Here is a 26455-nt window from a genome sequence, read left to right as displayed (position 1 = left end):
GTACCTTAAAATATCAGCTAGTTTCAAATCAATGTTGACTGCCTTTGCACTTCCAGGATCTTCACTTTGTAGTCTGTGTTATCTGATGAAAACTGATTGTCTCAGTCTTCCAAACTCATAACAAATGCCTACATGGAGCCATGCAATTAATTTTCTTAGTATGGCCTTGTCCAACAGGGAATGCAGCATTTTCAGTTGTGCTCTCTCAAGAACATCTGTGACAATTCCAATCACCAAACAAAACAACACCAGCTTATAGAATGCTATCAAGGCCAAAAGACCTTCTTTAGAAGCAGGAGAAGTTGACAGTGTGAAAGGAAGGCCTGATCTATTTTCAGGCTCAACAAGTGTTGCCAGCACTTCTAGACAGGAAGCAGTGCTGGCCTCCAAAACTGTCAGTGAAGCGATTGTTTATTTGTGCATTTTAATAATAAAACAAAGGCTCTTCACATTTGTGCTTGAAAAGGGCAAGATATACCACAGCACTGCACAGCAATCCAGTTGCAGGAATAAGTAAAGAGGAATAAAGATGCTGTTCATTATGATCATGTGCAGTTGATTTATATGAGTCATGATCAGACCTTTGGTTCAGAAAAAAAGGGACAATGTATTTATTTGTACGTTATTTTTGGAACGATTAATGCAAAACAGATGTTATGGGTGAGTCTGGTTTTTCATAATCAACAAAGTGATTGTTTTTTTATGAATCATTTAAGTGTCTGTAAAGCTGACACCCACACAAGGGCATAATGATTGAAATCAGAATATGGTCAAAAACCTTGGGCCAGAGAAGCACACATCGGCACTCCAGTCTATATTCATTGATTTAGTTAAACAGTACTTTGAAGATTTTAGCTACCTGCAGATCCTGGTATAACCTTAGTACAAAAAGAATTGGGGATACTCTGTGTCTGAAAAATAGGCACCACTCAAAATGGTTTTACTCTGTTACCTATTTATGAGGAAAAGTTTGACATGTTAAGCTTCCATATCTAATGCTGGATACAATACTGAAATACTGATCATAAAGAGAATTAAACAGGATTAGGACTTTTTAGACTTTCACTATTAAAAGACACCAAAACCAGTGTAGAAGTTAGAATGCAAATCACTCTACCTCCTGTATAGTAGGAACATCAACAGCTGAGTGCACCAGCCTTCGATACATTGGATGTTTGTTGTCCTTCCCTTTCTTGTTTAGATCTATAGCCTGAAAGAACCATGAGACAGTGTTTGTTACTGCATTTAGAATCTGCCTGAAACACATAAAAGAGGATTAGAAAATGCAATAGTTTGGAATATTTCAGGTGGGCACTACACAAGGACAAATTGGGGATCCACAACCCATGAGATTACGCGTGTCTCAAACCTGAAAAAGGTCCATGTCAGAGGAGCCACAGGCCCATGGCATAGTCTGGTGATACTGATGCAAATCACTGATAAGTGTATGTAAAAACACACAGAGTGCTTATGACAGGAGAACTAAAAACCACCCTCTTGTAGCCCTCCTCCCTGCACAGTCAAACCTGGGCCACCACAGTGCTCCTCTGCAGTGCAGCACAGCACTGAACAAACCTCGCTGTCTCAGACTCACCCGCTCCTTCATACGAGACACTATGAATCGCAGGTATGTGCTCATCTCTTGTTTACTTGTGTTCTTCTTCTTGATACTCTGCCAAAGAAAAATGGGATCATATTATTATTTTAAACTTGACTTCAAAATCCAGACAATAAACATTTTCTCTGCATTAACACTTGATTTGAAAAGGTAACTTTGAATCACATAAAACACTATTTCTTAGGGAAAATCTTATCTGGGAAATTAGTAACACTAACACGCCACAACGACTATATATGTTGCTTTGAATTATGTCTGGGCTGAGACCTTCAGCTACAGAAAAATGACAAGTTTTATTTCCACTTGTATCCATAATAGTTTGTCAAAATCTCTCATAAAAAAAGTGTCTAATTAGAATAAAGCAACGAAGAAAGTCATTTTAGGGAGCAGCTAAAAAATTATTTAATGGTCTTTTTATTAGCAAGGCATTAATAATTTTAGTAAAAAAAGAAATAATTTTAAAAATAATATCCTGTACCATCTACAAATTATGTGCTTACTAAGCAAAATGACACCATCTGGGAGGAAGACAAATTGGCTTTAGCCAGTAGAAATTCAGAGCACTTTTTACTGCTCAAGAAACATAGCAGTCTGGGATTTTTGTGGTTCTTCCTTAAGAAAATTTAATCCAGATTCTGGAATACAGATCACTACGTTTTAGCAGTTCAGGATCCAGAGCTTTTCCCTCTCATCTTAGACTATTACAGAGACTTATCCCCACCCTTCAAAGTATAACCCAGCTAGTGGGAAGCCCTGCATACCGAAAATGTGCTGCTAAAGAGAAGGTGTCTCTCTGCAAATGCCTAATGTGCTCTTACAAAGCAGCCTTTCCAACCCCAGCTCACAGCAGCTGTGCTCAGCTCTGCATGGCCCTACAACAGCTGGCTGGAAAGTGCTACCTTCTCCTTGCTTTTACCTGCAGCAGATCTCCAAGACAAAAGCACAGTGAAACAACAGCATGGGTTCCGGGTCTATTACCCTGAAGTGTTTCTAACTGCTCACATCTCCTGCAAGGAATTCACTTCTCCTCACACCTCCTTGTGCACTGACTGCCAGGCTGAGTTCTCTCCTTCTCATGCCTCATTTCACCACTTGTGTGCAAACTATGTGGACCAAATGGGCTCAGTGACCCCTGCATCCTCAAAATCTGATGGTCTTTAGCAAGATCCACATAATTGTGCAGATGATGGCTGCTTAGCAAACACAAGAAAAAAATGAATCCATGTTCTAGTAGGTAAATTAAAGAGGCTTAAAAATTATCAGTCACTAGAAGTGTGCTATTTTTCATTGAATTACTTATATATGACTCTGGACATAGGGAGCACAACACACTGAGTACAGAGCACTTGCTTTTACAAATTTACTTGGCAAGAGTACAATTACACATTAGCACAAAAAAAGCTGATAGGATTTGATAGTGTCTCCCCTATTTATATTCCTCCTGCAAGACATTGAGGACACTGAAAACCACAGGCTGTTCCCCTGTGCTACAGCAAACTTGCAACCTATACATTTCAGGATTGTACTTACTACCTTGCTTGAAACAAACTGTACGGAGCACTACCTGCAAAGCTGCTCATTTAATTGCTTAACAGCAATTAGAATCATTACAAACTGTGCTGAAATACCAGTTCAGTCACGAACCTACTCAGATACTGCATTCTGCATAACAACACTACAGCTTCTTCCTGACTGGGAAATTCTCTGTGGTGGAAAGGGCCAGCCCCAGGTATTTCTAATACCTACAGGTCCTTTAAGCAAGTATTAATGGTTTCCTGGTCTTCCTTCCTTCCTTCCAAACTCTGGACTGACAGAGAATTTATCCTGCACTATATATCTGAATCACATTCTGTATATTCATGTTTCACTCTGACTGCCACGAGAACGTGCATTCTGCTGGAATTCAAATCACCTACTCAGTTTCTCATAAACCAACATTGCCACTGCAAATGAAAACCCAAATGTGCATTAAATTATCTGCATTATGAAACACTGCTGTCATTTTGTCATTTCAGGCACTGGAGTGCTGTGTGCTTGCTAATGACACAGCATTTTAAAAGACTGAAACTTATAAGGACACAATAAAACTCACATGCACTGACTAGTCCTACACCTCTTTTTCTGACACGGCTCTGAATTTATTACCCTTTGAAAGTATTTCAGAATTCATGTGAACCGTTTTTCATGCCTTGCTGGGCAAGACAGTTTGAAAGAGACTGTTGAGATAGATGGTTTACAGTCTTATCCTTCAGATCATAAGAAAAGATAGATAGCTGGCTTTGTATAGTTATCGATGTCAGCAATTAATATCCTCTTAAGCACCAATGAAAATGATATAATTAACTTGCCAATTCTGGCAAACTTTAATTTTTCCACTTTTCCTTCAATTCCCTACACTGATTTATTTTAAGAAAAACTTGATCTCCATGTTCCTCTACTAAATTTTGAAAGGTAATAAATTTAGGGAATTGGAACCCATGAGCCAGCAAAATGTCTTTTTATGGCAAGGTTGCTTACTCTTTGCAGAAAGCAAGTTACATTTCTAGCATTTCATTCACTTTTCAACAATAATTAGCCATTTAGGAGGCAGCATTCACACATTTTTTGGAAGTTATAATGGAAAATGTGTAAGTTTCTAATTAAAAAAAAACCTTCTTTGTATTTTGAAGACTTGTAGTGTTCTCAGAGAAGTCAACTTAGAGCCACATAAAGCAAGAAAATAGATAATACTAGATGGGGACTATGATTTGCATAAAATCTATTTATATTGCTCTGACACAAGATAATATACCCACTTTCAGGTCCCCATTATAGGCAGAATGATATAGAAGAAAATATAAATGAAAATTAGGTCTTCTAATTTCCTACTTTCAGGAAACAAAAGCAATGATAGTGGCAAGATCCACTCTCTTTTGTCAGATCTACTGAGATACTCTCCTGGAAACCTTGTTCAAGTTCAGGTTTGTTTCAAGGAGACTGCTGTGATTCAATCCAGCCCCCAAAATGCCAGGATCCTTATACTTTTAGATAGCCTATTTGTGGGATAAATTATCTTAATATAGGACTGTACCAGGTCTGGCTGGGATGAAAGCAATTGTCTTCACAGCAGTTGGTATGGTGTTGTGGTTTAGATTTGTGACCAAAACAGTGTTGGTAACACATGGATGTTTCAGCTCTTGCTGAGCAGTGCTTGCACATGTAAAGGCCTTGGCAGTTTCTCACTCTGCCCCACAAGAATGGAATGGGGGGTACACTAGAGGCTGGGAGGAGACACAAGGCAGACGACCTGAACTAACCAAAGAGCTATTCCATGCCATAAAACCTCATGCTCAACAACAGAAAGGAAGAGGAAAGGGCCTAGGGGGAATTTAGCCATCCTTAACTCAGGAGCTGTCTGGGCATTGATCTACCCATGGGGGTGGGGAGGGATTGCCTTTGCACCACCTTTGTTTTGTTTTCTTTCTCAGCTGGGAGTTGAGACATGAGGGTGCAGCCCTGTGGTGCTTAGCTGCCTGCTGGGATTAACCTGCAACATGGACAATTCCTCAGCCACACCACTGCTTTAGAGAAACCTGCAAACCTGCTTTGAATCAAGGTAAACTAAAAGACTTGGTCAAGCCTATGTGTTTACACAGGGGATGAAGGAGTGAAGTAATAACCTTCACAATAGCAATCCTCATGTGGAAGATTAATGAGATTTGGTAGGTGAAAGGCCAAGCCTGCAGCCTAACTCTTTTCTTGTGGGTGCAGGAAATACCTTATATGAGCCTTATTCTCTGCAGCACATCTGTTTCTTAGAAGCTGGTACCTGAAGGTTACATTGCTCTTTATTTTCAATATTCCAGATTAATTATACTGCCTAGCTGTTCAAGATAGTAGCAATATATTGCACCATACAGGTGTGACTTATTTAGCAATTCTGACATACTTATAGTGCAGGGCTTCACTGCAAGCCTTTACAAACCACGAGGCTAGAGAAGCCAGAGGCATTTCCGAGAAACACTCCATCCTGCAGTAGCACCAGGGATGATGGAAGTGACAAATCTCTGCACTCTGAGTTAGCTCTCAACTCCCAGGGTGGCAGTGGCCACTGTGCTGCAGTTGCTGCAGTCTTCCATTTGGAAAGAAAAAAAATAGGGAAGCTCTAAGAAATGAAAGGTGTCAGTGCCAGCATTCTGTCTAGCTATAAGCATTTAAATTACATTTACACTGTTTAAAGAGGTTTCCATTTCCCTAAAATCTCCCATAATGAATATTTTTTCCCTTCCTCTCTCACCTGTCCTGTGTATACACTCATCAAAGAGCTGCATTTTAGTTCAGTGATGGATTATATGAAGGCTGCTCAATGACAGATACATGTTTCTAAGGCATCATTTTCAGAAGCAATTCAGGTTTCCAGGGGTTGCAGAGAGGAACTATGAGCATGAGTCTAACATACACTCACCGCTGCTCTTTAGAAACTTCTTGCTTTACACACTGGCCCTTGGACTTTTTTAGGGCTTAATTGCCAGAGGAATTTGGTGCTACATATGGAAAGCTTTACCGCTCTGCTGCCGTCTCAAACTTCCAACCCTCAGGTCCTCAGATTTCCTGTACCATTAAGAAAGGTATGCAGCACATGGAATGGGTCTCTGAGCAATCGATGCACTGTGTGCCCTAAGTATCACACAGAAAAGCTTCTGCAGGAGCAAAATATGCCCTAAGACTTGCCTCTTTCATGATCAGATGTAGTAAAATTAGACTTTTTAAAGCATCAGATGCTTTTTGAAATGTTACAGCTGAATCCACAAATTGATTTCTACTTGTATGGTGCATTAAGCACTTTCTGAATATGAAACATCATATGAATTAAATATGCTTTTATCTGCACAAAGAAGGTGGCAGGAGGCTCTAAGTGGAGGTTTCTCAGTTTTCTCACTGCTGTGGACACATTCCTTTATACTTTAGTCTATCCTGTGCAGTGCCCAGTTCTGTCAGCTCCCTGATTTACTCCAGGGTGCATGGGGGGGACTGGTGAGGACAAGCACCTCACAGCTGGGGGCTCTGTGCACTGAGCCATGTGCTGCTGAAGCTGGTCCTACACTAGGACTTCCCTTTACCCATCCATCCACGACTACTATTTGTGTGATCATGCCAAATACTGTTTCAAGAATATGTTTCCCCATACAGGTCTCAAACTCCCACCATAACACTATGAAATAAGTTAATAAAGCTCTTTCCTCCTTCCTTGTATTTTACATTAACCACCTTGACTGACAGCTGGTACTTAAACCCCCCTGATCTAAGCACTTGAGTAACTTCACTTAAGTAACCTCCATCTTCCTGTGCTTCTAACTTTCTAATGCTTGTCATTCTCACTTGTCAAATTTTGTCTGAAGTTGATTGTGAACTGCATAATGGTTTATTTTTATGTACTCTAGGAAATGCTCAGTATAGCAGCAGAACTCAGAAAAAGCCTATCTATAGAATACTTACCAGCACAGTATTTAATATCTTAAGCTCTACAGATTACTTTGGTCTCCTATCTATAAACTCCAGGAATACTGGAATACCCACTATGATAGGTAAATTGGCTATAAGTCCTTGCAAAGAACATGCATGGAACACTAATCTCTGATCAGATGATTGTAAAAAACTTTAGGAGCCAAGTGAAACCACACGACTAATTCTTTCTTTGTGTTTCATGAATCAAAATCTATTTCTCTGGGACAAATAATATATCAAAATGCTTCATTTTGTCTTCTTATAATATTTTTTTTTCTAGATTTGGATTTTTAGACAAGAAATAATACAAGTCAGCTACACCAACATGATTGATATTCTTCTATTTGTAATTTTTTATATATCTATTCCCCCTCCAAAAAATTAGTATTTTGGCAACACTTTTTGTAGTCTTTAGGTACTAAATTAACAGCTGAAAAAAATTAATTCCCTCATTTTATTTAACTGAAGAGAAGCAATAAATGTAGAAGTTTCCTACATCCTTCAGAGACCGAGTTGACTAACCCTGTCTGTAATGGACCACTCCAGTAGTGAAAAATGTAATCTCTAAGCTCATTCAATATTAAGTTTTTCTCCTGTGACCTGTCTACCAGGAATTTTGCTGATAATGCCAATTTATTTCACTTAAGACAATGATTAGTCAACAGTCAGGGAAAATTTTCAATCAGTGCAATGTGGTTTGAATTGAACTTTGTTTGACTTTTGACTCCTGCTGAGAGTTATATAGGGTACAAAAATATTCAGAGTGGTACCATCAATTTAAAAAAAGAAAAATGAGGAACTGTAGATTGTTGTTTATGGATGCAATAGAAAAAAAAACACAGACAGGCAAACAGAGTTCAGAACAAGGTTTGAAAGGGATTGTTATAAATGATATGGGAGGAAAAAAAAATTTAAAGTTATGAACAAATCTTTAGCAATGGCCTTTATAAAATATTTCTGAGTAGTCAAGTGTGCAGGATAAAGCTGCACAGGTTGATCAAACTAATAGAACCAGCAATTGTGAGATGAAAAATCCAAAGGCTTGCTGACCTTGGCAGCATTACAGAAGCAATCTTTACATAAGAATGAATTCTTTAATTATTTCTCCCAATATATTATGTTTTAAACATATTTTTACTTCACCTTTATAAAAAGCTTTGAAATCTCCAAGTCAAAAGTGCTATGTCCAGTTATGGAATTAAATATGAAAATACATGTATCTCTTTGTCCCAGCTATCACTTTTCTTGAAGATACATATTTACTGCTGAAAATGCAGTGTAAATCCCCCACTGCCCTTATGCGAGATGGTTAAGCTCTGTTATGCCCTCTGGACATCAGCCAGGGCTCTCTCCACATTATTAGTTTTTTTGAATGTAGGCCACTTTCTTGCTTTTAAAATGAAATTAGAGCAGTCATTTCCTAGGAGGGTGGGGAGAAAGTAGCAGAATACTGAAGGATGAATACTGACACAAGGATGCTGACTCCCTCACTTACAGACTGTGCAAGCCTCCTTAGTCCAAGTTTGCAGAATTAGGGCTTGAAGGGATTTGAATTAATGACAAGAAAAAACAGGAGCTGCTGGCAGAGGGGGAGAAGGATGCCATGGCATTCACAATGGCAATATCCACAAAAATAGGTTGATCATCACCTGAGGCACTAAGCAAGCCAAAGGCCTCTGGGGCAGGAAGTATTTACGAGCCCCTAAAACCTCTCTTTAATATTTGAATAACAAAAAAGGAACCAATATGCAGAAAGATAGGCAGAGAGCACATGGCTCGAGTTTCACAGGATTTTTTTTTTTTTAAGGTAAACATTTATTTAATATCATTGCCATAAAGGACTTCAGGGCTTCATGATGAAAGTCAAACTGTTCTCAAAGCTGACGTATCAGAGCATATTTCAAGCAATGATTCAGCATTTCCACTCTGAGGACATCCATGGTACAAGATAGATGTTATGAAACCACCTCATATACAAGGTGGCATAAACCATCCACATTCTCTACCTTCACCAGGCGTCATCTAAAATTCCTGGCAAACTCAAGTGAAGACTGGATGCAGTTTACCTAAATCTAACTAATTATAGGAATTATCAATACTTATAATAAGACCCAACAATTCTTAGAGATTTATTTAAAAAACCTGAAAGTAATTCATCTATATATGGTCATACTTTTTGTTTTTAGCAGAGGGAATGTTGAGTAGCTAAATTAAATGCTAGCAGTTCAATATGGAGAATACAGTATATGTCTTTATTCTTAACCGTTTTTTCCCTGCCACTACTTCTTTTTCATTACTTTCAGCTTCATTGAGGCAGGCCTGATTTTCTTCCTAAACCCAGAGAGCTCCCAATCTGAGGCAACAGCAACAGGTTTTCTGGAACTCATTCTAAGGTAACAACAGTTAAAAAGTGCTGTTTTGAAACATAACAATCCACGTGTTTTTAACAACTGCTTCCCCATCCCACTAAGTGCCTGAAAACTTACATTCCTTGCAGCACAGATCATCTTAAGGTCAGTCTGCTGCTTACAGCTAATCCAAGCTTTTAGCAAAGGAATTGCCTCTGTCTCCAGCAATCCTAGGCAGAGTGGAACTGGCAGTTTTATGCCTTTCTGTAGCAACAATTTTATCTGAACCATTCACATGCATTATTCCTTCCACAAGGGAGCCTAGGTCTGTAGGAAGCCTAGTGAAGTGCTCCATTTGGGGAGGTGACACAGAGATGCCAACAGCAACAGGTATTTGGCTGATTCAAGGCTAGGTACCAGTAAGCACCAGAATGTTTAATCTTCTAATGATATGTACACAACATATCTGCCCATTCTCGGAAAGTATATAACAAATGCTTTTTGCTGTCTCCCTGCCATACTCGTAATAGCATTTTTAAAGAAAAAGCAGCACAGACATGGATGCCATGAGTGAAATCCAGATTGCCCTTTTTGCACCAATAGAATCCACATCAGTAAATGACAAGTAGGATTTAACTCCATATTTTTGATACTAGCCTCATCAATAACATGATTGTGGCTTTATAATGTGAAAATACCATTCCAATAAAATATTAAGAATGCAAGTCATCAAAATACAAAAATGATTCATTGAAACAACATTAAATAAAAACAATAGCATCTTATACAGCAATTTGTTTACGCTTGTTGAAGGTTCCCACACTTCACTCAGGTGCTCACACTCTGGCACAGGGTACTGTGCAAGTAAAACTTGCTGGAGTCTTCAAAAATGGCCATCTGCTACATGCACCACATTTTGGTACCTCTGTACAGATGCTCTAGGTATGTACCATTGTTTCAATAGTCAGTTCTTTACCCATTAACCTGGCCAGACCATCTGGGCACCTTAATAAATCTATTAATGAATATCAATCTTCTAATCAGCACATTAAATCTCATAGGTACTCACCCTGCAAACTGGGCACTGCCAGTGACTACTGCTGTCTCTAAGCCTGAACTCATCAGACAAACACTTGGAATGATACACACGAAAACACAGGTCACATATCAACACCTCTCCAGGCAAATGGCATTCAAAACAATACCAGTCATGATTTTCTGTTTCCCAGTCCTACAAAAAATACAAAATATTTTGGTATGACATTCTGTCAAAATCTGCAGGAACTAAGAACAAAATTGATATGTCTTGAAATCCAGCAGCAATTAGACATTATAAACATTTTAAAGAAGTGTATAATGTTTAAAAAAACAGGGGAAAACCTATGTGCTTAAAGGTCTTCATCAATTTAATACATAGTAATTCCAATAGAATATGAATGCCAAGTTTTAATTTTTTCAAGTGTCTGATTAGTTGCAATTTCAAATATGAGCTCTGTCCACAATGAAAAGTGGGTTTGTTTTCTACCTTTGTGTAAAACATTTGTTGACCTCTCTGTATTAGATTGCAAACAAAAGTTTGTGCGCCTCAACAGACCATAGCTATTTTCTTGGACTATTTCCCTTAGTTTGATTGTTACATTATATTTTCAACTGTAATTTCTGAAGGGTGGTCCCTTCCAGGCTCTTTACTCTCTTAAAACTGACAACTTTTCAGCATCAAAGTGTTGAGTTACAAGAAATAAATGAAATCATGAACCAATTACTGCAAGAAATGTTTCTGCTAAGCAATCCCAATGCAATCCAAAAAATATATGTTTCACTTGCCCTGCTCAATAGCACCGGGCTCATTCCTGAAATGTTCTATAGAAGACAAAGGATATGGTTCTGCTGATGCACAGATGTCTTTAATATACTCTTCCTTGAAAATTCACCCCCAACGGCCAAATTCTGACCTTTGAAACGTGCACAAGCTTTGCTGAAATAAATCAGAGCAGCATGCATATAATTTGGAGGCAGAATTTTGCTCTAGGAATCTATAGTTCTAAAACCAAGCAGAATTGCCAGTGGCCACTGTTAAATGTTTATGTTTGTTATCTGAAACGCCATGGTTTTCTCTACACTTAGAAGAAAAAATAGCTGTCATATCTCAGATAAAACTCCCAATGCCTTTTCATGTCAAATGTCACTTTTCAATGGGTAGAGATCTCTGAAAAAAACTACTCCTATTCTTCAATAAATTATCTTGATAAAAATCTGGTCAAGCTATTTCTAATGTCATGTTGTAAAGGTGGAGTTAGCAATTCCCACCAACTGCCAGCACTGGCATTTGTCTGATTTTCATTATTCTGTGCCTGGGAACTGCAGTCTTTGTGTGAAAGGTCTCCTCCGGTGGAGCAGTGTAAGAAGTGCCACACTCAAGTGGCGCTTCCAGTCCCTTGTGCTGAAGAAGCTGTGTTGTGTACAGAACTCATCTGACCAGAGCCCCATGAACACAAGAGTTTTTGGGACAGCCTCAACCCAGCCTGCCTGCACTAAAGTTGATGTACCATGAATGTAGGATTGCAGGGGCAGCAAGTTTAGAGGGGGAAAAGCCGCCCTATGAAATCTTCACCAGTTATTTTTGAATTCAGAACTTTGCCCTCCTTTGTTGTGCAGATTAACAGTGTAACTTGATCTTTTGTCATTTCTCTTCATTTCATTTTATTGGCAAATTCTGTATATCTCAAAATGGCATAACACCACCAAATTTGGCTATAAAGAACACATTATTGTTTCACCAAATCTTTCCCCTTCCAAAGTCCAGTGGCTGTGTACTTTGGGAGCCCTTTCTTGAGGATATTTTGTAAACAACTAAAGATACTGCATTGTTGGTACTTGATTTGCCCGCAGACTGAGAAAAAAATCACGATAGCGTTTTGTATTTAATTTATTTTAACTGTATGTATGAAATGAAAAAAAAAAAATCATGTGGCTGCAAAGGGCCAATTAAACAAGAAAAATAATCAGTTTTGCTTAAATGTATAGATAAAAATTAAACTGAAAAGACCCCAAGAGGTCATGCAATTTCACCACAGAATCAGGATTCCAAGATTCTTAATTTTTATTTGTGCTAGTTACATATTCGTATCTCCCAGATATTCCATTGTTAAGAAATATGCTGGCTAAGAGACGTGGAATTTCATAAACATACGGAAATATATTTGCTGGCAAGGAAAATCATACACTCAAGCCAGAAACCATGACGTTAAATAAAACACCAGAAAAAGCTTCCTTCAGTATTCAGTATATGTAGTTTTGAAAACCTCATTATTTCTAAATACAAGGTTTTCCACAGAAAAAAGTTTTAGTTTAATGCAGTATATTTAGTGCATAAATATACATCAAACATTCATTTGTGCAATATATTTGAGAGGCTAGTAAAAAAAGACAAAAAAAGGTACATAACCCTTGTGGACTATTGACTTCAATAGCGAGGTCAGAGGCATTAATTTTCCTCCAACAGCAATGAAATGTCGGTTATCGCTTCTCTCGGTTTACCTAAGTGTGAATGGGAGGGGAATGTGCTCCCAGCACTCTGTTTATCCACGTATTTATTTATTTTCATGCAGGAAATGGGATTAGTTTGGCCGTGCCCAGATCAGGCTGCCGGCGCTCGGGGTCGGGCAGGTCAGGACGCTCCGGCGGCCGCGGGCGCGGCGGGGCTGCAGTTCCCGCTCGCACCGCCAGGTGTCGCCGGGCGCTCCCGAAAGCGGCGGCCCAAGGGCAGCGCCGGGAGCTGCGACATCCGAGCGGCCACCGGCAGCCCCGGAGCCCGCCGCGCACACGGGATGCACACCCAACTCGGGACCCGCAGGGATATGGATGATGGTGGTGGCTAAGAGAGGAGACTAAGCTATCCTAATGGAAGACAGAAACGTAATAGAAAATATGACAGAATTCAAAACCACATAGTGCAAAAATTGTTCACCTTGTTTTTTGCTGCTGTCTGGGAAAAAGGCTGCATACCGTAGGCCTTTCAAAATAAAAACAAAACAAACTTTGTATCTATACTGTAAGCCATCTGATTATCAGGATATACACAAGGCTAGAAAGAATTCATGCACAGTGACCAGGAAATCAATCTGTTAGTTCTAACTTCTGGTTGCATACATTTCCTCCTGCATTCCTGGAATGCTACCTGGCACTTTCACCACATTTTATTTCTTTAAAATATCCCATGTACTTAAATGATTTAAAGAACCCAACACCCATCATTCCTATCCATATACACACCCACCACCAGGCCGATTTAAAAATCATCATGAATATGAATGATCGTTAATTAATGCACTCTCTTTGACACATAAACCTTCTGTGGGCATCTAAAAAAACCTTCTAACATACATAATTTACTGCATAGAGAGCGGCCCCACCAAAAGCAAAGCAACACCTTTGCTGCACATTATCAAAGGTTAGGCTATCACTTTATGAATAAAACTCACAGTCCTTAATTGTGTATAAAAGGTGATACATTTTCCCAGGGCCATGCAGACCGAAGGAAGGATCTCCGCCACAGGGGCTCAGTTCCTGGCGCAGGGCAGGGAGGGTCTCCTGGGTCACTGTGCTGGCAGACAATGGGAATCCTCTGCCGGCTGCCCAAGTTCAGCGGTTCAGCGGCACCAGTGACTGGCCCCGAGACGGAGCGGATTTGGCAGCAAAGCTGCGTAACTCAGATCCAACAGGAGGCCTTCCCCCTTCGTTCTGCCCAGCTGCCCGCTGCACTCGTGGATCTATGCATCAGCAGCGCAGCAAGTGAGTTCGGGGGACTGTGTGTAATAGCCAAAGAACCACGCTCTGTTAGGCAGAGCGGGACCTTGCAATCATATGGGCCACATGTGGTCACTTGTTCTTTATACCCAAATCCGTCAAACATTACATCATAAAGGTCACTTTGCACTGACATAAATAGCTGAGATTTCTCAGCGACGTGAGTGAAGTACTGCAACAATTTCAAAAGTACATCTTAATTTATGACCGTCACGTAAGCTTACTTTTCTTTGTCATTTGTCTTAAGTAGGCTGTCTTAAAGCAAATACATACATTTATTCTGGAAGTACAGAAAAATAACATGGGATAGAAAATGTCAGGCTATCCAGAACATTTGACAATTTAAATACAGATAAACCCAACAGAAAGGAATGAATCACCATGTCGTAGCCTTTACTGTAAAATAAAATACATAGTTGTTGTCAAGGAAAGAATAATTTTAGTGCACAAAGAAAATGTCCATTATAATGCAAATGTACATGGAAAAGAAATGCTTACTCATTAGTAATGGAGATTTACTTAGCTGTAATTGAAATAGGGAATCTGTATGTTGGAGAATGTGACATCCTGCTGTACAATTAGCATACCATTAAGTAGGAGATGTGAAGCACATACTGACAGTAAAATTAACAATAACTTAGAGGTCACAATTGTAACTATTAGGTCACTTCCACAGCACAGCAAGCCCGTAATTATTATAAAAAAAAAGATGTTAAAACAAGTAATAAATTTTCATTTTCATACAAATTATATGTAGGCATAACACATGAAAACAGTATAACCTCCTTTCTTAGACTTTGTCTAAAAGGACCACTTTGCCTCTTTATAATGCACATTCCATTAACATAGCTCATTTCTTACCTGTTAATCTGTTTTCTCCAAGTCCCTTAATGGTAGCCCAGATACTCGGTATTAAGTCACTCTACTATCAGGTGGAGAGAGGAAAAAGGAGGGGGGGAAAAAAGCAAAACTCTATTCATGAGACTCCCCCTTATGGGGATTTGCTGGTTTCACACTGTTGAACTAGATTTCCCAAACAATCCAAATTATGGATATCCTTTGGACCCAAACAGTAAGCTAAAAAAAAAAAAGGGTCACATAGATGGGACAGACAGTTATAAGTCAGTTACCCTTTGGCACAATCATGTTTATTTATGAACAGTATACATACAGTTCTGTTGTCCTAAATTCCATATGAAGCAAATGAAGGAAATCATTCATGGTTCTCAGCATTTCCTGTGTGGCACTTGTCCCATAGCCCTCTTTGCACTTTTTTTTCCCCCAGGTGTTCTGTTGTAAGTGCTTCTCCAGTGTTTCTTTTACGTGTGTGCTGCTGTGGTGTTCCTCTCCCTCTCCCCTACACTCATGCACACACACACAGTTCCTTCCAGATGACCAGATTTGCATTCAGACCCCCCTGTGCACAAACTCCCTGTCAGCCCTGCATGGTGTCTATGTTTTAACAGTCCCTACAGCTCCAGGTGCCCAGTGGATAAGAAACTTAGAGCAGTTTTTCACTAGTCTAAAGGAAGAGTATTAGCAAGTACACAGTAGATTTCACCCACTGTGTATCAAAACACTTGGCTTGTCACGATGGTAGAATCTAGAATGGCAACAAGGTCCATGCCAGCAGAAAGAATTTAAAAAATATAAATTATTTTAAAATAGTAGTATTTGCATGTTATATTTATTTCAAGAAATTTTCAAATTACCACCCCAAGACTTTAGTATAATCTTTCCATGACTACTTCATAACCCTTTAAAGAATGTCAATAAATGAGTTTCTACTATTTCTCAGATTCCCATTTCTTTAACATGCAATGAGATAGGTCATGGCCAATTTAAAGATATAGTTCTGAAGCAAATGTTCTGGATTCTGATATTTTAGGATTTGGGAACAGCCATAAGGAACACTTTAATCTCTTCTCACCTCTATCAGCTTTAACATCTGAGTTCTTTACATTTTCCCCCCTTCAACTAAGAGAGAAGCTTTTAAAATCTTGGGTTCTGATGTCAAGGTTTCTTTGCTGGCCTTCAGTAACTCTTCACTGGAACCCAACAGAGTTGACTACCAGTCCATATCAAGTAGAAAGATACACTGAAATAAATGCCTCACAAGAATGATGCACATTTTTTTCACGTCTTTGATTTTGCTTAGGTTTGGCAACATGCATCCATCATCATCATCTGCTATTGGGAAGTAATTGCTATCTTCTCTACTTAATCTGTCATATTTCAAACTTTCTGCTGTAAATTAAAAGCTTTTATTATGTAAGAAGGGGTGGTACTGCATTCTAACATGGATATATCTACCATTTCATTACTCTTCTCTGATATCTGGGTCCACTCCTTACGAGGACTCAGAGTATGCTGCAGGAACCTATGCCCCCACTCACATTAAACAAAGCAGAATCTATTTCTGTCTAAACACATTTTCCATTCTTAATAAATCAGTTCCTTTCTGTCTTTTTCAGGCAGCATCTGCTCCATCAAAGCTTTCTCAATTAGACATGAGCTTTACTAAAGGTAATTGCTAAAACCTTGCAGTACATCTTTATGACTCACAACTATCGGGAACCGCGGTGGGAGTGCACTACCTATGAGACTTCTGTCCTCTGGTGCAGAACCTGAAGAAATGCTTCTTACTTCTACATTTGCTGCAAATAGCTACTGCCCACTCCATTTATCTGTTTTGTACTTCTCTCAAAGTGTCAATACTGGAATCCCTGCCCCACACTAAAGGGAACCTGAAACAGGCTTGGACAGGAGCAGTTGCTAACAGCCCTGATGAGCTGCAGAAATGCTAAACCAGCTCATCTTTGAAATGCCTCCCTTTGTCCATCTATCCACTGCTTTTGCAATTCTGTTCAACTTCCATGTAACTTCTCTGTAGTAAGAGGAGTTTTACAAAGTGTGGCTGATTATCTGTAGAGCTGCACAGATGGGAGCCTTACTCCTTTTTTTTTTTTTCAGAGTGCAAGTGGATGTGGTATGTGCACACTGGCCTCTATTTTAAACAGGCTCTATCTCACTGGGTATACTAGCCAGTAAGAAATCTCCAGCTTATCAGGGGTCTCTGGCAGATGTACCAGTTTCCACTCAGACACCAGCATGCACCAAATAATACCTGGGTTGAACAAACATTATGTGTCATGGAATGTCATTCCCAGTATTTTTTCAAATGCACTGGGGATACTGTGTTTGTTTTTCACTAGAGGCCTTAGCTTGCTGTGAGGGCAGTCCTCCTGCTGCCCTGTGGCTCAGCCTTCTCTTCGTGCCACGTCCCTGGCTCCATCATTCCTTAGCATGCATGAATCTTCCTGTAAACATCCTTTCAGTAGCCTACAGGATTTGCTTTTATCTTTTCATCAGAACAATGATGAAAAGGTTAGGCTTCAAACTGAGGAAGGTGTGATTAATTCCTTGATGGCTCAGAGGACTTACTCCATCTTTGCAGCAGGTAAATGGTGAGTTAGCTGTTTAATAAAGTATTTCCCTTTCATCATTGCTGTAAAGGATCCATATTTGATCAGGACGATTGCTTTACAATGATAAAAGTTTCTTAGATCATCACATGTTTTACATTTAATGCTAGAGCAATGCTTTGGGGTAAATTCAGCACCAAAATAAGCTTATTTTCTCCCCTGCAGTTTTCCTCTAGCCATGTGTTTACTAGATATATTTCTTCCTGTTTTGCATCTGTGTTTTTCCTACTGCTTTTGCTCATCCAAAGTGCTCAGCAAATAAACAAGCATCCATCTCTCTTTCAAAGCCAAAAAGACTTCAGCAGCTAGAATCCCTTTGTAAAAATTGTTTCACTTTATCTTTTCCTTCTTTTTCTAGAAAACTACCACAGCAGGTAGCTACAATGTGTGCTTTTACAGACAGGATAATCTATCCATTCAGGTCAGTTGCCTTTATAGATTCTTTCCTTCACTGACCTGAGTTTTATCTTTAAAATGGATTCCCGTAAATTGACTCTGCAGGATACTTTGTAGGTATTCATTATTCATATTTTATCACAAAGAAATCCAAAGTAATTGTGAATTTGTATGTCCTCAAAACTACTGAGCTTTATTTCAAGTACATTTATTTATTTATTTATTTATTTGTTAATTATGGCCAAGGTTTTATCATCTCAGCAATTAATTGGAATTTCTTGTTTTACATGATTTTTAAATTATCTTGTTTTAGAAACCTGTTCTGTTCTAAAAAGAACCAACACAAAACCATCAGTCAGGGGAGAGACCAAAATCTCCTTCTCCCTAGTGCATGTATTTATGGGCTTGTAACAATCCATTTCCATTTTCTTCACTAGTAACTGCTTCCTCTTCTGATGCACTGATGCAGGAAGACTCAGGCTCTGCAGAGAACTCCACATCCTCTCAGAACACTTTTGGCTTTCTTTCACTGAATTTAATCTGCAAGCCTAAGTTTGTCTAATTAATTTATTGACAGTTTGTCCTAGAAGTCTTCAGTTTCTGGGCAGAAATCACCCAAGCCTTCTCTGGATTCCTGCCAGGACAGGTAGATTTTTATTCAGCTTCCCACCTGGCAGTCATGTTCTGGGCAATTTGGGGTGATAGGCCCCAAAGCAGAGAGCCAGGCTCTAGCTCCCAATGCTAAATCACTGAGCTTTTTTCTAGAAGTATAGGTAGCATGTTAGCAGCCAAACTGACTGTTTAAACCCCTGTCACACTTATCTGCTCAGCCTATGAGCTGTGCTCCTGAAGTAAGGAATAAATCTCAATTTCCTTCCCAAGAAGATCATGTTTGAGTAGTAGCAGTGTACATTATTTGAGATGAGACAATACAAGTATTCTTCTCCAGGATATTAGAAATAGAAAATAATTTCAAGTGAAAATGTTTTTTTCTTTCTTCACATTCCAAGCAAGTTCAAGGTTAACAGAAACTTTCAACTTATCTCCTCAGAAACTGGATTGACTCTGCTGTTAATGTCACAATTTTTGACTGAGGTTGAGTCAAGAAGAGGTGTGTAGGCTATTTGCATTAGGGAGATAAATCAGTGATGGAGTGAAGTATTTATCAGGTGCAATGCCTTTTATGTCCACATTATGGTTTTGTTCCCCTAGAAGGAAGGTGAATCCAGATCAGAAATAAACCATCTCTTTGCTTGTAGTTCCAAGTATCCTTTCAAGAACTGTGCACAAAAGTGGTCTTCTTCCCTTTTCTTGTTCAAAATATGTTCACATTGCTTCTCTGGACTTATTTTGTAGTGTTTCTTTAGGTTGATATTTTAGCACACAGAAATATTTTATCTGAACAAGCAGTACACACAGAAACATTTTATCTGAACCAACAGCAGAGCCTCCTACAAAGGTTCCTTAAATCTGCTGTCCATGTGTCCTGTGCTGTAGGTGTGGCTGATATTGTTTCAGCTGTCAGTTGATAGAAGGGCATGGGGACTGCATTTATTGTGAATGAAGCATAAATATTAATAAGCCCACCAGCTTCAATGAAGTTTCATTCAATGACCAGCATGACACGATAATAAAAGATTCAAATCAGTTGCCAGAGATACAGAGCATTTTGAACCCAAAAAGTTAATAAAAGCAACACTACTAGGTCAGGGTGGGTACAAAAGGGGTAGAAAAAACCCAAGATGGGTATTTTCAAAACAAACTCAAGACAGACTGATCTATGTCATTATTCTATTAGCATAATTTAAATCCCATGATGGAACCTTCCTACAGACTAGTTTGACTACTTTACTTCAAACTCAAGGGTAAATTCTCATTCTTTAAAACAACCTTTCAATCAGACAAGAATATTTGGTGAAATCTGTGAACAACATTACCAGTATCCCAACTCCAGAATGAAGAGTGAAAGCCTCAAAGAAGGATACAGCATTACATCAACTGAATTTTTAAAAGTCAAGTTGGCAAAGCTGAGAGAGCCAAGTGAAGATGCTGACAAGGTTGTTTTACCAGTTTAAAAGAAGCAGCATCTCTCTGCAGTCAGATGGAGTCTACTAGTGTCACCTTCAGTAATGTGAAGATCCTGCAAACATTGTGAATTCCCTTTCCAGTGAACAAAAAATAAGGATGAGCAGAGGAGAGGAAGAAATACCCCTGAACAGATGGGAAGAGAAAAAGAAGACTGGAAAAGGAATGCAGAGAATTGCTCACTATTCTTAACCCATCTAGAGGCAGGAAGAACCACTGGAGTGGCTGTGAGGCCATTCTCATGAGCTGTATGTCAACAGCCTTAATGTAAAGACAGAAGAGGGTCTTGGCTTTAATGCAGAAAGAATTTCTTGTCCTTGAGTTGGGAATTTAGAATTCTAATTTGCTTCTCTAGGACAAAATATTCTGTGCCTTGATTTGATGATTTGAATATATTTGCTTTTCTGAATTTTCAAAAATCCACTTATTTTTGGTTTATTAATAAGCAGAATCACATCTGCAGTCTGTGACAATAATTTGCAAGAAAAATGCAAATGGAGGCACATGGAGGATTGCTTTCATGGCAGTCTTTTGGAAAATTAAGCTCCAAATGATGGGACCTTAAAGGATGGAAAGACAGACAGAAAAGACTCAAAGAGTTTCAGAAGCTCATCTTCCTTGAGTGTTCTTGTGTGACCAGGCTGGTATGTGGCCTGACCTCAAAGCCTCCTCATACTCTCCCCGATGTCTGGTAGTAAGGGATGGAAGCCAGTTTGATTTTTTTCTCTCATGGGATCAATCATTAGCTCTTTGCATCAGTGGATCACCAACTGTAAAGAACACTGACACTTTCACAATAATTAGGAATCTATCTGGGACATTCCAACCTGGAAAATTCGCAATTTGTCCAATGTGTGAAAAATATTCACTTCTGTGGCTTGGCTATGTTTGGCTTTGCATCAGTGAATTCGCACAGGACTTTACATTAAACGCAATACGGACGGATAAGGCAAATGGTGAATTTTTTTAAACAATGAAGGAGATTTTTCTTCATTTGGTGTGACATGTTCTTCCTCTTTGTGCTCTCCAGTTGTAAGAGCTTTCATGATGAAGGCACTGGCTGTCACTATTGCTGTTTCATATTATCCTTCTGCCCTTAACTGAAAAGAATGGGATGCACATTAAAACCATTCCTCAGCCTAGTTATTTAGAAGCCCCTAGCTTGCTAGCAGGAGCTGGTAGCTATTCAGGCTGGCTTTGGATTGAGGTTTGGTTTTGTCTGTTTTTGTTTGGGGTTTTTTTTATTATTTAAAATGTATTTTATATACAGAAAAGATTCAAATCCTCACAGTGACAGTTCTTAAGCTTTTTACAATTATCTTCACATTTATGGAGACTCAAGATGACATAGCCAGTTCAAAAAACAGCTTCTGGCTACCAATACTGACCTAGCATGGAAAAATCAATATAATTACAAAAGCAATTAAGCGTGGCAAGCAAGGAATCAAGCCTTTGCTCAATCTAAAGTAATTTAGATTAACACAAACATAACAGCCAAAAATACTCCTTTCTCCTAGACTGATCCTAGTAAAATTGAACCTGCAGCACATCAAATCACAAAAATAACTGGGTGTGCACCTAAGGTCGCTTGGGTTAACAAAATCACCTTCAAGACTCACAGTGCTGACAGTGGGTTACAATAATGTTAAAATGATGGGAATACAGACAGAGTGAAGAGATGGATTATTTAGGCAGCCTCGTGACTTGAAAGTATCTGGAGTTGCTTTGAGCAAGCACCAGTACTTTCTCAATTTAAAATACCAGAAAACTCCCCAGTAATGAGTGAGCACATTGAGAATACATGTGCATGTTGGGGAAAAACACATTGTACCTCTAATGTCTTCTGAAAGCAGGAAAAATCAAGGAAACTTCCCCTCCAAACAGTATGCTCTCCGCTAAACTAAAACATCTTTAGAGGGAAGAATTGGAAAGGCAATAATTTAGATACAGAGAGGACCAAATAGACAGGAGAATGGCTGTAACTGACCCCCAAAATCAGACTTAACTAGCCAGAAGAATTGCTGGCTCTTTCTGTAGGCAATCAGTTAAATGATCAGAAAATAGAACTCTGTGAAAGAATAATTTCTTGAAAATATAATCACCTTTTATGCATTCTTCAGTGAAGAAATAGCTCACAGTGCCTTAAGTAAGTGTGAAGCCTCACTCTTCACATCTCATTAGGGAATTTGGCCCTATGAACCATTTTTGAACCACAGCAGTACAGTGGGATATGTAGCAATCAGATGCAAACAATGAACCCATGTTATGAACACATCTCCATTTTAGAAGAGCCAAAATATTTTTGGCTTTATGAACACAGGAAAATTGAAATTATACATTCATAAAGCCTCTCTCTGGGTCAGAGCAGTTTTATGACTTTAATCATGAGGAGAAGAACTAGCATATTAAATGCTCAAAATAGCTCAGTGCACACTGTCTGAAGAAAAATGTAAATGAGTAAGACAAACTAACTCTAAAAACTGCATCTAACCCCCCCAATAAAGCTATAGGACATGGTACTTAAATTCAATTTCTTTCCTTGGGGTTAGGCACTGTACTATGGTACACAGATAAAAGTACATAAAAACCACGGCAGAACAGAAAATAGTAATGAATAAGTAAGCAGATTCATCGTAATTTTCTTGAAGAACTACGTTTCCTTTCTATTTTATCAACTGTGTTCAAAACATAGTTAACAACACTGATTTGCAAATTTTTTTCTAAACCCAAACAGCAAGGAGATTTTTTTTATGCTGATAATAAATAGCATGTCCAAATTCCAGCAGTTCTGTGAGAAATAGAAACAAAGCATTTAGAAAAAAAGAAAAAAGTAAACTTCCATTATCAGACTTCAGGACTGACATTTCCCTTGCAAGGCAAGAAGCTGAAGAAATTTTGTTCAATTGTATAATAATGCATTAACAAACAGAAAAATGCAAAATTCCTAACTAAAATACTGAATAAAAAGGGAAAATAAATTCTTCCCTCATTTATTTTGTGCAAATGCATTAATCATCTGCAAGATAAGAAAGCCTGTAAGATGAGAACACATTTTGAAAATGTGCAAAACATCTGGAGACATGGCAAATGAGCAAACAAAATGAATACCTGCACAAGCCCTGGAGGTATAATATTTGCAGCAAAGTTCTTGTTTAGGTACCAATCCATAAATGTCAGTTGGAATACAGTACATTTTGCTACTGACTCTACATTTTAAATTTAGCAACTTAGTAAATTTAGTAACTCAGTCTTAAATCTGATCACTGGTTTTTTTCCCAGTTTTTCTGAACATTAATTTTCATGAGCCATCCCTTTTGGAAGAGCCTTCTGATGCCCTCAAACTGTTTTGCCTTTGCACCTCCGCTTGTCTTTTTTATATTACTAAATATGTGAGGTTTTGCTAAATTTTTTTATCGCAGCTTCAACATACTGCTAGAACAATGAGAGCAAAGTAGTATAATTTTTCTGAAGGCTAAGAGTAATCCTATCAGAGATCATGTCCTTACTGCATAGACTTATCATTACATCAACCTATTGGATAGGGCAGATGTTTGGAAACACCTAAGCAAGCACCACAGATTATCAAACGAATCTTTTTGAAATAGAGCTGAGTTTTCATAATCTCTGTACTTTCAATTATTGTCACTATTTATCAGTCTGTAGTCACCATCACAACCAGTACTTTCAGGTCATGTGGCATCCTCTAGTCAAGCACCTCTTACAGTAACAGACAAAGGTGCTCAGCAGTTTTGTGGCCAAGACCAGTAATCTTTTTACTTACTACAAATCAGATCCGAAACTTCAAAAGTGTAAAAAAACACTAAGCAAATAATCAAATAAAAAGTGGGAGGAGGGATGACAGGAATGTGTCCCTTCTGGAGCAGCCTGTGTTTGCTGACTTCCACTGTGGTGCCAGGAAAGAAGCTAAAATCCAAAAGCATTCCTGCACTGGTGTCAGTGGGTGGTGGATTGGTTCTTGAGTCTTCTCTTTCCCATTTTGAGCTTTCCAAGTTCCTATAGCACCAGTCAAACCAAATTTGACAATTAGGTCAAGGGTCTGTAAGTGCTAAAGTTTGAGCCTGAAATCCCTATTTTAACATTAATAACCCTGCTTTGAAGAGCTCCATCTTCTCCAAGCGCACCTCCAAAAAAGAATTCTGTGTATTTGTTCTCACTGAAATGTAACTTGAACTCATGGTTCAACAGCCATTAGTACCAGATTTGAGCAGTGCTGAATTACAAAGAACTACAAACTGCCTCTTGATCAAGTGGAGACAAAGCATCTGTAAAACTATCCTGTGTGTCCAAAGCAGAGAGCATACCAAACTTCAGGGGTTTGCACAAATTGTCAGAGAATGGAAAATACTTGATCTGATGTCGAGTGATGACAATGACACTTTGTTACTCATTAAAACTTTCTGAATAAAAGAACAAAGAGAATGACTTTATACCAAGTCAGTGAGTTTTGCTTCATCCCTCTGCAGCATTTTGATTCAGTATTAGGATCAGAAAGGTTGGGTTTGGGTACTATTGAAACATGGCCTGGATCAGAAGCTGATTCTTATTTTTGCATAAAACTGTTAATTAAGTCAAGTGTGGTGTTCTGAACTTCTGAGACAGCCACCACACGTATGGTCACAGCCCAAAGTATGAGTGCTTAGCAGTCATGCTGAAAATGCAGTCAATGCTTCTAACTAAAGGGTTATTCATAATGTGACTTCAACAGCATTTTTAGTCAGGTCAAAGACAACGTTTTTTGCTCAGACATTAAATAATTGTGTAATTCTAATGACTCACTTGGAATTTACAGGATGGTTATCTTTTAAGTTTTGTTAAACAAATGTTGCTAAAAAACAGCAGGAACATTATTTGAATGACTATATATGAAATGGCTATTGTGAGGCATTTTGAAATTTTTTTCTTTTTTTCCCTTCTCTTAGCAATAGAGGAAACAAATATACAGAATACTTGAGATAATCATAGATCTCAGGCTTTATGTCTTATTGAGCCTACACAGTTAGTATCACCTCTAAACAGATGAAACTGATGTAAGAAATACCTAAATGAGCTAAGCTGGAGTTTTGAAATGTTTCCTCCCAGGGAGAACAGTAACATACCCTTTAAAGGTTTCCTTGAGGGTTTCTAATGAAATTAGAATGAAAATCTTAACAGTGACATAATGTACATTAAATACAATGCATTGAAATTAAGGTATTTCAATATTTTAAATACATGTAAGTGGGATAATTTTGATGATAATGTTTTCTGTTATGGATATTGCTTGTTTCCACAAAACCAAAAACAATACATTGTTTCACTTTCAGGATCTTACTGATAACAGCATTATTGCAATGGGTGTTTTGTGGTTTTTAGAGTTTTTCTGAGTTTCCTCAAAATGCAATGTATTAGTTATGTCTGAGACAATCCTGACTCTTTTATCAGTATTTAATGTAGTTTATATTCCAAAGCATTAGCTCCCAGTTCAGGTATTTTAAAGCTTTGCAAAACTCTTTTTAGTTAGGAGAATGTTGTCTTGTAAATAGAGAGATGGGGCTTCTGAACAAGGCAAAGCAATTGCACAAGGTTCTTCCTGGTGTACATGACTATCCTCACTTTGTGAGTGTGTTCCACCTCAGCTGTGGTGGGATATCAAAAACATGCTTTTTTTCTCTTCACGTAACCTTCAACCTATTTAAATGGATTTTAATATTTATGTTACACATCCAGTGGAACAATATTTGGATGCCTGTAGCTGATTTGCTAAGAAAATCCTTTCTAATTGAATGCCCTGGTGTTCACAAATATCAGTAAAACACATCTTTTAATGTGTTTGCATATAATTTTATAATTTCATGTTGCACTTCTGAAAGGGAGTTCTTTGTTCTCCAGATTCAGATTAAAACAAGATTAAAAAGTTCATGACTTTTTTTTTTTTTTTTTAACTACACCATCTTTGGGATTTGAAAACATCTGAGGATTTCAAGTAATACCAATAATATTTACTGTCTTCCTGTACAGCTGTAGAAGAGAATACTACATAAAAGTGAGGCATAACCGAGAAAAGGAACTTTGCCAGTTTTTCATAGCAGAAAACTCAGAATTCAAGAGGAAAAAGCTTCTATGGAATAGAAAAGGTTAAAAAATTGAAGAGTGCATTACTTCCCTGTTCACAAGCACCAACACAGAATCTATAAATAGCTTTAAATATAAATTAAAACAAGTTTTTCACGCTA

At 38.4% G+C, this 26455-nt stretch overlaps 1 protein-coding gene across 7 annotated transcripts in view; it reads right to left on the bottom strand.

Moving 5' to 3' along the window:
• ZMYND11 (zinc finger MYND-type containing 11) overlaps positions 1–26455 on the bottom strand; it is a 105032-nt gene that overhangs the window by 17191 nt on the left and 61386 nt on the right. For 4 of the 7 annotated variants that reach the window (XM_058831552.1, XM_058831554.1, XM_058831555.1 and 1 more), the window contains exons 4-7: positions 13418–13462; positions 10520–10681; positions 1595–1672; positions 1118–1210 (exon numbers count right to left, since the gene is read on the bottom strand). In XM_058831552.1, the coding sequence (XP_058687535.1) occupies positions 1118–1210; positions 1595–1672; positions 10520–10681; positions 13418–13462 (378 nt within the window). Of the gene's footprint in view, positions 1–1117; positions 1211–1594; positions 1673–10519; positions 10682–13417; positions 13463–13931; positions 14093–26455 lie in introns of those variants that run through there. The other 3 variants (XM_058831558.1, XM_058831556.1, XM_058831557.1) reach the window with 3 other exon arrangements.

This window comes from Poecile atricapillus, chromosome 2 (assembly GCF_030490865.1).
Source record: "Poecile atricapillus isolate bPoeAtr1 chromosome 2, bPoeAtr1.hap1, whole genome shotgun sequence".
NCBI classification, from domain to species: Eukaryota; Metazoa; Chordata; class Aves; order Passeriformes; family Paridae; genus Poecile; species Poecile atricapillus.
The sequence above is the reverse complement of the archived record's forward strand: the minus strand, read 5'-3'. Positions and strand labels throughout refer to the sequence as shown.